The 17,884-nt window shown below is 40.4% G+C and overlaps 1 protein-coding gene across 1 annotated transcript in view; it reads right to left on the reverse strand.

The window, feature by feature from the left end:
* Positions 1-4,371: 4,371 nt before the first annotated feature.
* The window catches only part of LOC127354336 (alpha-1,6-mannosylglycoprotein 6-beta-N-acetylglucosaminyltransferase B-like), a 113,893-nt gene continuing 100,380 nt past the window's right edge, over positions 4,372-17,884 (reverse strand). Inside the window, exons 12-17 of the mRNA XM_051384206.1 lie at positions 17,141-17,299; positions 16,775-16,921; positions 16,107-16,223; positions 11,337-11,411; positions 6,390-6,673; positions 4,372-5,406 (exon numbers count right to left, since the gene is read on the reverse strand). Coding sequence (XP_051240166.1) covers positions 5,208-5,406; positions 6,390-6,673; positions 11,337-11,411; positions 16,107-16,223; positions 16,775-16,921; positions 17,141-17,299 — 981 coding nt within the window. The 3' untranslated portion in view covers positions 4,372-5,207. The remainder of the gene's footprint in view (positions 5,407-6,389; positions 6,674-11,336; positions 11,412-16,106; positions 16,224-16,774; positions 16,922-17,140; positions 17,300-17,884) is intronic.

Raw genomic sequence — 17,884 nt, forward strand, 5'->3', positions numbered from 1 at the left:
GATGAACAATCATCTCCTTGTTATGAGCCACAAAAAAGATACACAGTATGCTACCATGCAGGTGAAGCATGTAGAGCCTCATACAGACAATAACAAGTGAAAATGAAATATTATGCATGTACACTCCTCTGTGTTGGAGAACAAAAAGCAGCGTTGGAATAATTGTTTAGTGAAAGTCTTAGTCATACATCGACCTCCTTTAAACAGAAGGCCGATGAGCTGCTTTCAGTGAAGGGGGCTTGGTTAGGCATCTCCGCCAGCGATCAGCCATTTTATGTGTAAATGTTTCCCACTGAGGATTCACTGGCATATCATGGAAAATATTTTTCACACTCAGCGGCGAATATAACCATGATAAAACCGACAACTGGTTCTGACTGCTTCTGGATATTCTTTGGGTTCTGAAGTCTTGATGGCACAATAATAATTCTTCTTGGTGAAGGTTCAAATAAATGTCTTTTTTTTAAAGACAGGGAATAAATAAAAACCAATGAAGAGACATTTAAATCCAATCATGACTCGCTGTTTGTGCGTTATTTATTTCTTTTGCTTTACTAAGTGTTTGGTTTATGTCTTTCTGTCTGGAAGGAGCCTTCAGTCAAAATGAATTGTGGGAACTCAACTCAACTAAAAAATAAAAGATCTGCTGGAATGGTAGCCTGAAGGCATTTCGAGGACAATTTAGGCTCATGCTGTGCGGCGTATCTTTCTTACACACACAAACGCACACGTTCTGTGTCCTTCTGAGGCAAGTCAAGAGGTTTTTTGATGGGGGTTCTTCAAAAACAGGAAATGCAGCTGTTGGAAAAAATCCCCATCTGGTTCATAGGCAGCCATGTGTAAAGTTTGAAAGTCACCCTGAGAGCAGATTAAGACTTTCATAGAGCAATGGTAAGCTCTGAGTTTATAGGCTCAAATTAATATCTGAGTGTTGTAATAAAAGTATGCTCAGCCTTCAACGGTTCTGTTTCATGTACTTGCGTCTACAGTACACGGTCCCTCACACAGACACGACCTGCAGATACCAAAATAAAGACCATAACCCTCTTCTCCTATGATTTACGTTCATATTTAGTTAATTTGCATTGATAATTTATGTTCTTTGCCAAGCAGGAAGTAGTATAAAGTTCACACAGAGCAGTTAAAAGTACAGGTGTGAAGGTCAGGGAGGTGCATAGTAAGCATTTAATTTCTTCAGGCCTTTGTTAAAGTCCTGTATCATACTGAAAGCAGTTTTTTATGTTTAACCATGGCCACAATCCTTTCCTATTTTGACATTTTTGAGAAATAGGCTTATTTATGGTATGTGGCAACTTCACGCACTCAGCCAAGAAATAGTCAGCTTTAGAGGTGCTGGTAGGCAGAATTTATCATTGGACAGAGCCAGGCTAGCTGTTTCCCTCTGTTTCCAGACTTTATCCTAAGCTAAGATACCTGTCTCCTGCTCCATTTTTATGATAAACGGACCATGGTAACAATTTTCCGTATTTTCCAAAATGTTGACACAAAAACGCGCCTGTGAGCTACAAGCATAATTATATGACTATACTGTGATGAAATACATCAATGGTGCCGTTAATATTGACATTTTTACCAAATTTTGTGGGTTGAAAATGTTTAAAATCAGCCTGACATAGCGTAAGCCAACGCTGACATAGTGTCAAATCAATGTCGTGAGTATATACATACATAAACAGTGTTAATGTCCTCTAATCAGAGGAGGGCAGCCCACCTCCCCAAACCTCCATTTTGACTGGGAGCCTGTGAAACCAATGCACTCGTTTTCAAATGTATGCTGATTGAAACACATCTTTCACAGGAGTTTATGCTAATTTCTGCTAACCCTCTACTTAGTATTTTTCTACTTTGAACCTTTCTATTGGCTGCTGCCCGCTCTGATGCGCCATGTTCATAGAGAGAAAGAACTGATTTTCTGCATGAGGCCTAAGTGCTTTTTTATGATCATTGTAAATATTTCACTTAAGAAGATGGATGAATTGCGGAGATGAAAAGTATTCATTGCAATCTGACTTGCCTCTGGTGTTAAATTGAAATCACAGTGAGCTGGTGAATGCCATGACATTTTTTCCCCGATGCAAGTGCAGGTCAATGAGGATTTGATGAATCTACTTTGGCATTCACACTTGTGATTTATTATTCATTGAATTCTGCTTTAGTCACTGGGATTCAGACAGAGAGCGTCTCTGTTTCTCTAACACACACACATGCACACACTTTTACACGTATGATATGTATGACACTTAATTTAATAGTTAATCAAAGAGCTGTGTATTGATTATATGGATGGCTTCACTAAAATACCCAAAAACAAACAATATCAATCAAAATCAAACTTTCTACATTAAATTCTCAACTCAACTCCGACTGATGGCAATTTGACTCTACAAGAATTAAGCATTTTGCATAAGTTTTATGTTAAAACATAATAAATAAAGAAAAGCTGCAATCATCTGTTTTCATGGTAATACAATCTGTACCTGCACAGGGAAGAATACAACACAGATGTTTTTGCAGCATGTGGAGGAAAGAGTTGTCAAAGATTTGGGACACCTGGACATGATGCCATAAATCGACCTGGACAAACCAGGACACCGCAGACCCACACTGAGGGAAACTCTGGAGGCCAGTGTAAAAATATAATGTGGAAGGACAGCTCAGTTGGTGTTTTTCATCACTCTCATAAAAAGAAGTAATCCCTGGATCATTCTCAAATCTGTTTACTGCATTCACAGTTCAGTACGTCAAAATAATTGCACCAAAATTAAGGTTTAGGCTGGGTTCACTGGTAGCCATACATATGACAGGGAAATTGAAAGCTATGTTTAGAGGATAAGTGCATTTCACTTATGTCAGTTGTCACTGGTTATACATACGTGGTTAAACATAAATGAACAACACAAAATACCACATTAGGAGGATGTTGGGGTGGTGGAGGGAGTTTTTGCAGCAAATAGCGTTTGACAGCTCATAGACGTAAGTGCTCTGGCAAATGTTGTTGTCCTGGTGATAGGGGCGTCAGCTCAGAAAACATGGACAAACAACAAATATTGCAATTTAATTTGGTGGACTTTAACAGGAAACACAATTTATTTGTAATGGAGGATAATGCCAACCGTGACTCTTCATCAAAAATGTGTTTCCGAAACTAGAATTTGTTATATTCTTCATTCTCAGGTAGTCGGCAAGTTCTGAATAGCAAGGTAACCAACTCCAATCACGATGTCCTGCTGAGGGAAATAGCTGGCTCTTTAGCTGTTAAATGCTCCACTATGTTCCCCAGCTAGTTAATTGTGTTTGTTTGCTGCTTTGTGCTGAGTAGGTAGTGTTTTAGAGCTTTTTTTCTGAAAAAAGCTGCTTCTGAAAACAACACTATATGAGCCGTGAGAGTGAACCAAAACAGTAAAGTTGTGAGCTGGAGAGCTAAATGGAAAGACCACATAAATTCACTTAAAAAAAGAAGCTTTTAACAATAGATAAAAGGGCAATACTATATGTGGAAGAGCCAAATATTATAAAAGGCAAATTAAGTTCTTTAGTATAGAGTGCATAGTTGGTAATGTGCCCTGCACTGAGTCATTGATAGACTGACACCCATTGATGGCGTCATAGTCATTAGTATCAGCTATGTGCAGCGAACGCGGCTTCAGGACGCCAAGAGCCAAAATAATTTTTCAACAGCTTTAACTTGACTTGTTTGTTCATTAGATGTTTTGTTTTGTTGTTTGATGATTTTGTTAGCATGCTGTGCACTAAACCGTGAGCAACCATATGAATGTACCTATAGTAACTTAAACCTTCTTGTGCACATTTCTTGGCAAAAGAAATATGGCTTAATGGACTTTAGGTGTGGACACTTCCTCTAAACCTGCCTTTTTAGCTTTACTAGTGATTTCCTCTGTTTCCCAGAATGCTGCGGGACAGCCTCCAGACTAAACTTTTTGCACTTAGCTGCGTCTGGAGTACATGTGCACATGATCAAAGTCAAGACAACATTGTAGTGGACATTATTACAGATACAGTTTTCCATCTTTAAAAAGTAAAAGCATATTGTTGACTATCAGTAAAATAGCAGACATTCAGATCTTTCAGATCACCCCTGCCCCCCTCCCTTCTGTCACATTCTCCCTCACCTCTTATCGACAGCTTCGACCATTGCTGGGTGTCGACATGTGAAAAAGATTAAATGTTTCTGCCTACAGTTGGATGGATTGATTAAAATCCAGATGAAAGTGAATGCTGGGAGGATCGTAACAGATGGGTGTAGGAGCAAGAAGAGAAGAAACATTCCAGTCTAAAAAGATAGAAGGAACTGAGTGAAGACGAGACACAACATAAAAACCACCTCAACACTTTTGATCCGTTCTGATTTTTTTATTTTCTGATTTGTTTTTCCATCACAAAGCCCAGAGGACTCTTTAAAAATCCAGTTGAGAGCTCTAAAGGCTTATTTATTGAAAAATAATCTTGTACCCTTTATCTTTGTCCTCTGTCCTCCTCCTCCTTTCTTTTTCCGACCAGAGATGATTGCATTGACCGATGTTGCCTCAGACTTGGGGTTCAGTCTGATAAATGACTCTGCCCATCATTGGAGGAGGGGAGAAAAAGCGAGGGGAGATAACCTGGTTGTCCATCATCCTTTGTCCGAGTGCAGAGAGGAGATTGGATATTGACCCGAGGTTGCCTTCTCCAAGCCAAGATATTTGAAGTCTCTGTCATGGAATGACACTATAGTCCCAATACTGACTTTCTCTGCAGTCACACGCTTCTTCAAGTGTATATTTTCTATCTTAAAACCCTTATTTTTGGTGAGACACAGTTCCAAATTGAGATGCTGTGTATCGTATCACCGGTCAACATCTTGTAAAAACTATTATCTTGTAGTCAGAGGGTTAATGTAAAAGTTTGATGCTAACAAAGCCCCCCTGGTTGTAATGACTATATGAGTATAACAGCTGTTACAACACTCAACCACTTTCAACCATTCAGGCCTATATTCAGCTCCAATCCATGCATGCCTGTTCCTCATCATCCTACATTTACTCTTTTTTTTGGGGGGGAGGGGCTGGCTTTCTGCACCATCAGGTAGTTTGTCACAGCTCTACACCCGTTCTAGACTGTGGGTGACCTTGTCCCCTCGCCAATCTGCGTCTAATTCTTTTTCGTCTGTCCTTCACGTGTCCCTGTCATTATAGACAGTCTCTGCACAGCGCCACCTGGCCGCGGCGGAAGTCCCTACAGGGGCAAAGACGTCTGTATTTGGGGGAGTGTCCTGCACAGCTGAAAAGGAGGGGTTCCCGCTGGAGGCCGCACTCTCGCCGCACCACCGAGAAGGCTGGGAGGATGTGGTTGATCTCGGAGTCTACCACCTCGCACTGCACCTCCAACCTGAGGGGTGAAACAGAGGAGCACACGTCTGTATTCACCCTAAAGTAGCAGTTCATTGGGTTTAACCATAGGGAAAATGTTCTTAAAAGGATAATAAATAAAAGTCAGGAAAGTTATTTTTATTTGAGACAAGTAACAGGAAAGTGGAACCGGCCTGACCTCAAAATAAACGGAAAGCAGAGACAGGAAAAGGGCGACATTTCATCACTTTCATCGAAGTTGCCAATTTAAAAAAGACGATGAAATTTAGTGAAAAAAGTGACAAGGAAGTTGGAAAAACTGTGAAGCAGGTGTGAGATATCAGCATTAGAAATATAACTTATGTCAGAGCTACAAGGACGTGTAACAGATCAGAAACAAAGGAGAGCCGCACAGAGGCGGATGAAACAAGTGCAAGGAATAAGAGCTGAAAGCTGAAAGCAGTCAGGAGGGGGGATGTTTGGAGTAGAGACTCAAACATCGGCAGGCTTTGAGTCCTGGAGCTCCAGAAAAGGCAGTGTCTGAAACTTTCTGGCTCAACTGCCTGGAGCTGGTACAGTAAACAAATAAATACCTGGTGAGATTCAGCCTCACCTGTTCTCAGTGATCTCAGCTAAAATAGGAGAAGTTATCCAGGCAGGGCAGAAATGCACGGTAGGTTTAGATGCTAGAAGCACTTGCAATATCCGAAGGCCTTTTAACTACAGGGCTTTTTTTTTTCTTTTAGGGGATCTATCTTGATTTTTGTGGAAAAATATCCAAAAACTGCTAGTTGTTTCAGATTTGTCTTTATATTTTATGTAGACATGATTGACAGTGTTTTTGACCATGGATGGTCAGGCTGAAGAAGAGAGAAAATTTGTGATGAGATGTTGAACCTTCATTGTCATCATGATGTTTTTGGAGAATAGTAGTAGTTGACGGACAGCAAGTTAGTAAGTCTGCAGTGTTCAGCCAGGTGGGCCTCATGCAACTCAAATGGACACTACGTCAGGATGACTTACCCGCGCAGGGCCTCTTTGTTGTTGATGAAGCGGAAATGAGCAGGCTCGCAGATGAAACCAGCAGAATGGCATGCCTCCACGCAGGACTGGCCCTCTTGAGATACAAGCAGCCTAAGGGAGCTGAGAGGCGGCCAGGCAGGGGGAGCTGTCACATTGGACGCCCAGCCAAGGGCCGTGGTATTTGGCAGGGGCACAAACAGAGGCCCTGTAATCCTGCTGCCACCAGTAGACCCCAGTCTGGAAAGGTTGGCTGGCATGGAGGGAGGCTCTGGGGCACAGAAGTCCTGGGGGTGAAAGATGTGGCATTAGTTTGTGCAATCATAGTATTGTGGTAGACTGTTGGAGGAATACCTAACTGTATTATAGGAAGAACCATAATGCAGCTTGATAAAACACAAATTAAAGGATAGGTTTTCATATTTCAAGTCTTTTTTAAAACAATACTCTCATATATACACTACCAGTCAAAAGTTTGGACACCTTCTCATTAAATGTTTTTTCTTTATATTCATGACTATTTACATTGTAGATTCTCATTGAAGGCATCAAAACTATGAATGAACACATATGGAATTATGTAATGAACAAAAAAGTGTGAAATAACTCTAAGGGCCCTATCTTGCCGATCTGAAACGCAAGTATCAAACGCAAAACACAAGTAGCTTTGTGGGCGGATCTCGGCGCTGTTGCTATTATGCCGGCGGGATAAATGACTCTTGCGCCCGGCGCAAATCTAAAATGGGTTGGTCTGAAGTAGCTACATTAGTCATAGGTGTGGTTTGGGCGTAACGTGCAATAAACCAATCAGAGCGTCATCTCACATTCCCTTTAAAAGCAGGCGCGCTTGTTCCATGGCGGATTGCTATTATAACGGCGGATTTGCCAGGCGCATGCCAGGAGCGGTTCACAGCCGAGGAGACCGACCTTCTCGCCAGGGCCGTAAAATACCAAGAAGTGTCATTATTGACATGAAATAAATGTGACACAGCCATACAATAAATCAAAAAGATGTAACGCAGCTTCGCAGGAAGAAGCCCCTGGCCTCGGGAGCAGTGCGCACAGGCCGAGCAGTGCGCAAGGGCCAGCTGAGGAGGGAGCAGCGCAAACACCAAGGAGCAGAGGATCCAGACCCACTACACGCCAAGTGCAGTTGCATCAAGCGCTACGACGAAACTGGCTCACATGAGGACCGCCCCAGGAAAGGAAGACCAAGAGTCACCTCTGCTGCTGAGGATAAGTTCATCCAAGTCACCAGCCTCAGAAATCACAAGTTAACGGCACCTCAGATTAGAGCCCAGATGAATGCCACACAGAGTTCTAGTATCAGACACATCTCTACATCAACTGTTCAGAGGAGACTTTATGGTCAAATAGCTGCTAAAAAAACACTACTAAGGAAAAGCAACAAGCAGAAGATATTTGTTTGGGCCAAGGAATGGACATTAGACCAGTGGAAATCTGTGCTTTGGTCTGATGAGTCCAAATTTGAGATCTTTGGTTCCACCCACCGTGTCTTTGTGCGATGCAGAAGAGGTGATGATGGTCTCTACATGCATCGTTCCCATCGTGAAGCATGGAGGAGGAGGCATGATGGTGTGGGGGTGCTTTGTTGGTGACACTGTTGGGGATTTATTCAAAATTGAAGGCACACTGAACCAACATGGCTACCACAGCATACTGCAGCATCATACCATCCCATCCGGTTTGCATTTAGTTGCACCATCATTTATTTTTCAACAGGACAATGACCCCAAACACACCTCCAGGCTGTGTAAGGGCTATTTGACCAAGAAGGAGAGTGATGGAGTGCTGAGCCAGATGATCTGGCCTCCACAGTCACCTGACCTAAACCCAATCGAAATGGTTTGGGATGAGATGGACCGCAGAGTGAAGGCAAAAGGGCCAACAAGTGCTCAGCATCTCTGGGAACTCCCTCAAGACTGTTGGAAAACCATTTCAGGTGACTACATCATGAAGCTCATCGAGAGAATGCCAAGAGTGTGCAAAGCAGTAATCAAAGCAAAGGGTGGCTATTTTGAAGAATCTAAAATATAAAACATGTTTTGAGTTATTTCACACTCTTTGTTTACTACATAACGTGTTCATTCATAGTTTTGATGCCTTCAGTGAGAATCTACAATGTAAATAAGTCATGAAAATAAAGAAAAACCATTAAATGAGAAGGTGTCCAAACTTTTGACTGGTAGTGTTTTTTCTTGCTGTAATCATTCCTCTCATTCATATAGGCCCTTAAGAGATTCCGAATGCAAATTCAATGCAAGTGAAGGGGGATAAAATCCATAGTCATCGCTCTGTGCAAAAATGCATTCTCAAGTTTATCTGAAGTTAATATGAGGCTTCAGCAGTCTTAGTCAGTCAAATCAAAGTCGCTTTTAGTCTTTAGTCTACACTACTACTACTACTTTTAGTCTACGTACCAAATCCCCCCTTTTGGTTCCCTTTGACAATGTTTCTTTGGTGAGCCGTGGCAGAGGGATGGTAACAGTGAATTTCTTTGATGTAACTAACAAAAACCTATAATGTTTTTTTTTTTTTTTTAATAAAACAAGTATCGTATTTTGTCCCCCATCACTTTATATTGAAATCTCTTTAAGAAGGGCTCTCTTTGTGACCAATATAAACTGGTAGAAACTGTTTCAATGTACATGTGGGCAACTGACTGTTGTTTAAAGTCAGACATGAATAAATGTGAATCTGTCCTTTAACAGTTACTGCTGTGTCTACTGCCCACGATTCCACCTCCATAACTGCTGACAGTATGTAATACGACTAACATCCTGTATTATATGCTGCAGGTTGCTGCTGCCCACCGCCTGTTCTTTAAGTTCATCAAAGTAGAGCATGTAACGTCAAACTGAGAAAATAATATACAGTCAATATAGCTGGTTAAGCTACCTGATAATAAAGTGCTTACTGGCCCGGACTGCATGATTACAATTCAAAGCTGATGTTACTCCAAGACAGTTTTTTGGTAATTAATATGTCTGCTGGGGTAGGGTGTAATTTATCTGTATAGGACATTTGAGAGCATGACAATGCAAAGTAAGTTGATTTGTGCAGTACCTTTCAACAACAAGGCAACTCGAAGAGTCGTGCTGTATTTTGCATTGCAACAAAAGGGAGTGAATAGAATACAAATATCATCCAAGAAAAAACATATTCAAGAAAGTTGGCAGCAAATTAAAGGGCCAGTGTATCATTATTACTAATGCATTTCAAACTAATTTTCTTTAGTACAGTAGATGTTGTAGTCAGTGGCGTGCACAGACTTTTTGAAGAGCAAGGGCGGAAAGAAAAAAAAGGAGCGCTGACTGCAAAGTCTGCAGTACCCGAATCAAGGATGCTGGATCCACCACAAAAAATGTTATCAGGCACCTGAAAACTCACCCGGATAGGTCAGTCACATTAGCGCATATGGACGGTTAGCTCAGCATCAGCTATGTAACGTTCACTTAGCTTGCTACTAGCTTTGTAACTGAATATTTGAATAGATGAGTGAATGTTAGTTTGCTTGTCGCACTTGTTTGCATTGAGAGGTGTTGACATGACGTAAAAAAAAAAAATAAAAGTCGGGTAACGTTAATCATCTACGTTGCCACCATCTACTGGCTAACGTCAACCATAGAAAAATACATAGTTATACTGTCGGCTTACAGGCAGGTTACAGGTTAATTGTTGACCACGTAACGTTAATGTTACAGGTTTACCAGGTTACCATTACACTGCGTTTGAGTGAGAGGATAGAGGAATGTGTCATTAGAGACCCAGTGTAATTAAACAATACGGTTGCAGAGTGCAAACCTTTAACTTTTTTGAATACAGTTTCCTTTAAAGGAAAGCATTCATTGTGTGTTTTCTTCATATTGCATTGCAATATCCTGTTTAAAGTGATCATATAACAAACAACTAATCAGTACTGATACTGTATGCTAATAGATAAAGGAGTGATAATAATACAGTAAATGCTTTGAATTTATTAGATATAGCTGTGCAGTATTCTTAGTAGACCGGAAAGCAGCAGATGACAGAAGGCTCATAACAACCAGAAGAGACATATGACTTTTATTTTTTAGAGACTTGAGACTCAACTTGGACTTGTGACCAAGGACTTGAGACTTGACCAAGTCTCACCCCACAAAGACTTGAGACTTGACTTAGACTCATGACCAAAGACTTCAGACTTGACTTGGACTTGCAAAAAAGTCTTGTGAACATCTCTGCACTTTAGCACGTGTTTTGGCTCCCAAGAGGGCACTTGAGGGCACTTTAACACCCCGTGCACGCCACTGGTTGTAGTAGTAGTTGACCAACTGTAGGTGCTGAATCTAAGAATCACGTTTAAGTTTCTCCTTTTTCTCTTTGTTTAGTATAAATGCTGTAGTAGAGGTTTCTGTGTCCAAATCAGCTGCCAGTCAGGAGTAAACAGGTTTGTTGAGACACCCACTGCAGTTTGTCTGACATCTAGTGTGGGATTATTAAAAAGGAAGTCTTTCATTCCAGTCCTCCATCATCATGCCCGTCTTCTCTTTCTCCTCACTCATACCTCCTCATTAGTGTCAGCAGACCCTCTGCTTTAGAGCCGGAGGGCAGATATGTACTTCATAATGAGAGTTAGCATGTAGATTAATCATAAGTCCACATACGTGGAGTACAGAGACACTGACATATACACACACACACACACACACACACACACACACACACACACACAGGCAGAGATACACGATGTTCTGGGTGCTGAATGCACAAAATGATGAAATATTGAGCAGAGTGGGGAGTTTGAGACCTGGTGAGTGTATGCATGAGAGAGAGAGAGAGAGAGAGAGAGAGAGAGGGAGGACGAGAGACTGCTAGAGAGAATTTCTGTACGTGTGTGTTTTGTCCGGCGCTCCATACATTTGTATATGTACATCGACTGAACCTCACCTGATGCTGGATGTAGGAATGCACTCTCTCCAGCATTCCTTCACAGGTATATTCATAAGGCAGATATGGCTCAACCTGAAAAACAGAAACACACAAACATTATTATTCCATACTATTTTGCACATATTTAAGTGTATTTTTTTTGCTGTCACTTCATTGTTCACACTAATTGCAATAAACCTCACCTCTCCTTGTTAATTTTAGCAGATGAATGTTTTTATTGTCAGATCTGTGCGAGGCCTAATCACATGTGTCACTGCTTGGAAACTCATTATGCTTTATTTGCATACCAATAGATCAACTCCTGCTGTGATGTGCTGGTAAAGCACACACTTGATTGGCCTAATTAGAAATGAGCTGGAAACACAATAAAAGTATTCATATGTATATATATATATGTATAGGCAACCTGACTGATTTGTGGCTACGCAGCCCCATAAACAACAAACTGTGATTTTCTGCACCTTTCTATCAGAACCAGCATTAACTGTTTCAGCAGTTTGAGCTACAGTAGCTCGTCTGTTGGATCGGACCACAGGGGCAACGTGCATCAATGAACCATGACCGCGTCAACCATGTTTACTACTTTTCCTTCCTTGGACCACTTTGATAGGTACTGACCACTGCAGACCGGGAACACCCCACAAGAGCTGCAGGTTTGGAGATGCTCTGACCCAGTCATCTAGCCATCACAATCTGGCCCTTGTCAAAGTCGCTCAAATCCTCATGCTGCCCATTTTAAAGTGGATTTTTTTGTAAACACATCAACTTGAGGACAAAATGAAAATGTTTACTTGCTGCCTAATATATCCCACCCACTGACAGGTGCCATGATAACCAGATAATCAGTGTTATTCACTTCTCCTGTCAGTGCTCATAGGGGTAGGGGTAGTGCTGTTACGGCTGATATGTATATATATATACACCAAGATGTTAAATACACACTATACAAATAATACTGGATGAACGTAAACTAGCTGCAAACACAATGCTTGGATTAATACTTAAATTGAACAATTAGCAAATTAAAAACAAAAACAACAAACATTTATTTTGTTGATATCCTAATTGGAAATCAATTACACTCAAAATGACAAATAAAGCTTCATGATTGACTTGAAATAAACTGTTACAAAAGTGTAACTAATGAAAAGACGTCTCTCCACCTTTGAATGCTAACAACAGACTTCTGAGAGATTGAAATGGCAAGTCTCTACACGCTAATGCAAAAGACCTGCCTTTGTAAATGATACCCAACTTACTAAATTGCTTTTCCAATCTGAAATCAAAGCAGTCTAATGCTCAACCATGTGTGAAATCAGACTTGGCCCATTTGAAGTGAAAAACCACTGAGAAGCAAGTATGCAGGGATGATGCAATTTAAAAAGTTACGCACACTGCAAATCTGATCAAAGCCTTATGTTAATCGACTTTGTAAGCTGGAGCAGAAAGTAAACATGTGGACACACAAGCTCCCCGAAATAACACTCTACTGTGTGTAACAGAGGTAGTGCTTTTCTTACTCAACAAGGCAAGGTGACTTTTTATTGTTTTTTAAACGAAGACAGTTGACAAAGTTTGTAGCACAAAAAATGTACCACAAACTAAAAAATAGGGATGCACTATAATTTTTGGGGGTAGATAAATTATGTTGTTAATGGGAAGTGTATATTATTATGAATTATCTCTCCATTATAATAATAATTTATTTTTAATTCTTATGCAAAATGATTGATAGCCTTTATCACTCTATAAAAGCCAAGGTGTGTCTGTTATTTGTTTTTAACAGTGAGTTCAGTTAGATTTGGAATATTAAATCATCCATCCTTGTTCACAACATATTAGCCTTTCTTTCCATCAGTGTGTAAAAACTACAGGTTATGAACTTCTTTTTAAAATACAAAAATATGAAATTATCCCTATTACACACAGACCCAGGTCTGATCAGCCTGCAGTGGCCCTGCGTCAGCTCAAGGTGTCTTGTGATAGACAGCCAGAGATGTGACATAATGGTAGCAACATCATCTAGTGGTCATCTTCAAGAACAACCCCACTCAAGTCAACTGCAGTGCAAATACATAAGGGATTGTAACACTGCTTCAACTCAGTCAATTGAAGCAGGTAATTATTGGCGGAAAAAATCTATATATATCAAACGTTTTCACATGTGGATTCAAAAATTCGCCTCACCTTCTATTAATGCAAATACCAATTTAATCAACTACAACATGGGATATTGAAGGAAAGAAAGAAAGAAAGAAAGAAAGAAAGAAAGAAAGAAAGAAAGGAAGAAGGAGATGAAGAAAGGATTTATTGGAACATGATTACTTGTCAGCCAGTCAGAGATTGCTTTGTCCTGCATGACTGAACATGAGCCTCTGCCACTCGCATGCACGCACGCACGCACGCACGCACGCACGCACGCACGCACACACACACACAGTGTGAGTATCTAGAAGTTAATGGCTGTAATGTGCAGCTAAGTCTCTGTGTGCTGATATGCCTGATCTGTGCAAGTCCTGTGTCTTCTTGAATTTCCCTCAGGATAAATAAAGTATCTATCTATCTATATATCCTTCTAGCTGTCTCTCCAATTGTGGTTATGTGTTTGTGTTTGGATAAATGTGAGAAGAATATTATCTGACTGTGTGTCTGTGTGTGTTTGCTGGGGCATTGTGCCTCCAGTGAAGGGTGAAGGGGTCCATCAGCTCTCTCTCAGTGGTCTGACAGTGCAGACGGAGACAGAGCAGTCACCCAGTGCTGCGGAACTGCAGCTTGTCTGACAACACAGACAAGATGCAGAGACACACACACACACACACACACACACACACACACATACACGCACACTACAGATATCACTTTTCCTCCAATTTCCATGCACACAACTTTCTAATCTGCTAAAGTCACAAACTATTACAGGGCGTTTAAAGGATCATGCAGACAGCTGTCCTCCTGCTGCACATGATCTTTCAGTGTCCTTCATGCAATTAAGATTGCTGCTTTGTCGGAGCATTACTGTGACTCAATCCCTCTATGAAATACAATATGGAATTAGCTAGATAGTGGAAAGGGAAAGAAATAATGCCAAAGTCATGTCACGACTCCTGTGATGACATTTGGCAGTAGTGAGCATGAGCAATGAGCATGATTTATTTAGCTGTAAATATCACTTTGTCAGATCTAAAACTAACTGTAACGAAACCGACTTAACAGCCACGGTGCTGTAAACAGCTGTAAACTCCTCTTAGCTTTTGGATTTTAAGGACAAAAGACATATTCTTTCAGTAGCATGCATGGGCACGCTGCCTGAGCTAATTCTTCTCTAGACAACTAAAGCCATGTGCAGAATAGTGATCCACTGCTTAATCTCTCATTCAAAGTGTCAGTTTCATGCAATTGATGCACCTGCAATCTAAACATTAGTAAACATTATTTAGTATATAAAAGGTTTATGCTGGTGTGCCTGGCTGGCACATCAGTCTCTTAGAGAAAGCTTTTGTAATCACACGGACGTTTAGTCGATCTGGGCCTCAGACTACCACTCAATCTTTCTGTTTCTCTGTCTGTATGTTGTATCTCTCTCTTTCTATTCTTTCCCCATCGTTTGCCCCTTTGTTGTGCTTTCCAGAAAGATTTAATCTCCCCAGCTGACTAAATTAACCTCTCCCCCACTCTTGGCAGATCCTAGCATCCTCATATTCTCTATCAGCCCACATTTACTGCGTGGAAAACTTCAACACTCATATGAGACATACTGGCAAAACTCTACTGTGGATAAAGTTACTGCGCTGTTGTAGCAAAGTTTAAGCCTTTATCTCAGTTCACAGACAACAAGAGGTCCAGAACTTGTGACTACTTCATAGCTGGAAAAAGCAAGAAAAAAACATAAACACTACAAAACAGAACAAGGACATCTATAAATCTAACTATCTCACTGTGTAAAGAATACAGTGATTTATTATCACGACTCTGATGGTCATACAAAATTGTATTATTTTCTATTTTTGTTTATCGTCTATTTTATGCTAAACAGATATGATTCACATCAGGAAATGTATAGTACGGTATTCAACTTGCCATATGAAAGGATCTATTTTTTCTTAATGCAGTGTTGTATAAAAGGTCATAAATCTTTCCAACAACTGGACTTGTATGAAGCTGAATGGATAGAAAAGGATTTTCTATTTCAATTCAACATCATTGCCTGAAAGCGTAGCTCAGGGATCTCAAACTGCCGACACTGGGGGCCATTTCCGGCCCTTCAACCCCCTCCCTCAAGCCCACGACATAATGTCAGAAATATAATATAATCCTGCCAGCAAGATAATTTTTTAAAAATGATTTCTTCTACTTGTTTCATATTAATTTAAACTACCATTTTAAATACAATAAATTTTGTTGGGCGCAAAATAATGCCAAAGGTCAAGGAGGACTGCAAATGCGTTTAAACGGTTGATGAAAAGAGAGCAGTTTTTGGGCCTTTAATCAAAAACGATTATATAAAATAATGATATGCAAATATATAGAAACTGTATTTTTATGTTAAGTATAATGTTAGTAATGGAGATATTTTCAGAATATTGCTCTCGTTCTTGTAGTACTTGAACTTTGAAGTGGCCCTCCTATGAGATGACAATACAGTGGCCCAAGGCAATTTGAGTTTGAGACCACTGACCCCATAGCTGCATCAGAGAAGTATGCTAAATAATGGATAAAATGTCTCATTTTGTATCCCTGTGAAATACAGCGCAAGGTGTGTAAAAGTACCTTGGTCCTCATGATTTCCCTGATGGCAGAGTCAAACTCCAGGGAGTTGTTATAGTCCACTGTCATGACGTGAGGTCTTCCGATGTACTGCTCTGCATACGGGTGCTGGGAGGACACCTACAGAAAACACATGCAGGTCATACAGTAAGAGCTCTACAGTATATGTCTAAAATAAATGTCTTAACTTTTCCTTACAATGATGAGGATTATGTCATTATTAATAGTTTTTTTATTTTGGGTATTTGATTGTATTAATTGAATATCATCAATTATCATTTCAAAAAAATTCGAAAAATAAAAATATTTCATGATAAAATTGGAAAATGTCTTTGGAAAATGAAAGTATTTGAAGCACTTAAACGATGTTCCCCTCAGGTTTAGAAATAATGTACACGTCCATAGGAATATACTGCTAGAATTTCTCCCAAGTTACTCACGCAATAATTAGTAACAACATAGATCTTGTTGTTCTAAGAACACTATGTTCCAGCCTCTTATCAAGCACTAGCATGTGCTGTCTGCACATACAGTTTGTGCCAGTTCTTTTAAAGGATCTACTGATGAATAAAGTTACTTGACAACTTCGCTGCTAGTGAACACTGATTCTGATGCCAAAATATTCTCATCAGTGACTGATGGTGGGGAGTAATGAACAATAATGAGCTTACCTCTCTAGAAGTGGGCTTGCCTCTGAAGAACTCGTGATTGAGTGAGCTGTGAGGTGGGTGGAATTTGGGCTGCAGGAAGATGCAGCCGTTGGCTATCGCCTCCAGAGGGGCTGGGCCTTCGTAGGGAAAACCAAAGCCAATGAAGAGCTAAAAAAAAAAAAATCAGGAATGTTATTTTGTATTTATGGTAATTCCCTTCTACACATCTTTTGATCAGTTATGGTAATGTGTTATGTGTGTTCCTGGAGACATAGGAGGTATAAGAAAAGATAGACAGAATTGAAGCTGCAGTTGAGTCTGTGTGCACTCGGATTGACACCCGCTGATAAAAGATGTGTGAGGGTAATAATATCTTCAGTGTCTTGCCTTGGCCTTGCGCAGCAGTTGCTGCAACTCATGCTGGGGCAGCAGACCGTGGTTCTTCACGAAGGCCGGGACCTCCGGAGGTCTCTGGGTCTCATAATACACTGTGCCGTGGACCTCCATGTACCTGTGGAGAATCTGCAGGAAACCTTCCTTACCCTGCTGGGAGAGGAGGGAAAAAGATGGGTTGGTGAGATCGAGGGCAAAGAGTGAAGAGAGGAGGGTGTAATGGAAAAGAACATGGTTAAAGAATTTTGGTGTTTGTTTTGTCTCTGATCTTTGTGTGAGCTGTCTGCTGTCTGTTTACATAGCTGTCAACCTCAAAATCTAAGACAACATCTGTGATGGATACATCTAAAAAAAACACCTTTTACACAGTATATGGACACAACTGGTGTCTACAATAGCAATGTTTTCAGGTAATTTTCATGAAGACTTCTGTCCACCTTGTAATACACCTCTTGCTTTACCTTGCTTATTCCATTACTTAATGAGAGGCTTCCTTCTCATGGATTAAAATTCATCCTGAGACGCATAATCTGGTTTAAACTCTTGGTATTGAAAGAAATGGGGAATTATTTATTCATGAAATACTATATAGGACTCTTTAAGCAGATAGGTATCTCCTTTACAAAATGATTGTGTTGGGGCTTGTGGGGGCGTGAGAGGTGCGATAAAACATTACTTGCACTTACTCACAATAGTGCATTCTTCTCTCTTTATATTTATAAGCAGTACAGAACATTA

The sequence above is a fragment of the Dicentrarchus labrax genome, unplaced genomic scaffold (genome assembly GCF_905237075.1).
Source record: "Dicentrarchus labrax unplaced genomic scaffold, dlabrax2021, whole genome shotgun sequence".
In the NCBI taxonomy this organism is placed as follows: Eukaryota; Metazoa; Chordata; class Actinopteri; family Moronidae; genus Dicentrarchus; species Dicentrarchus labrax.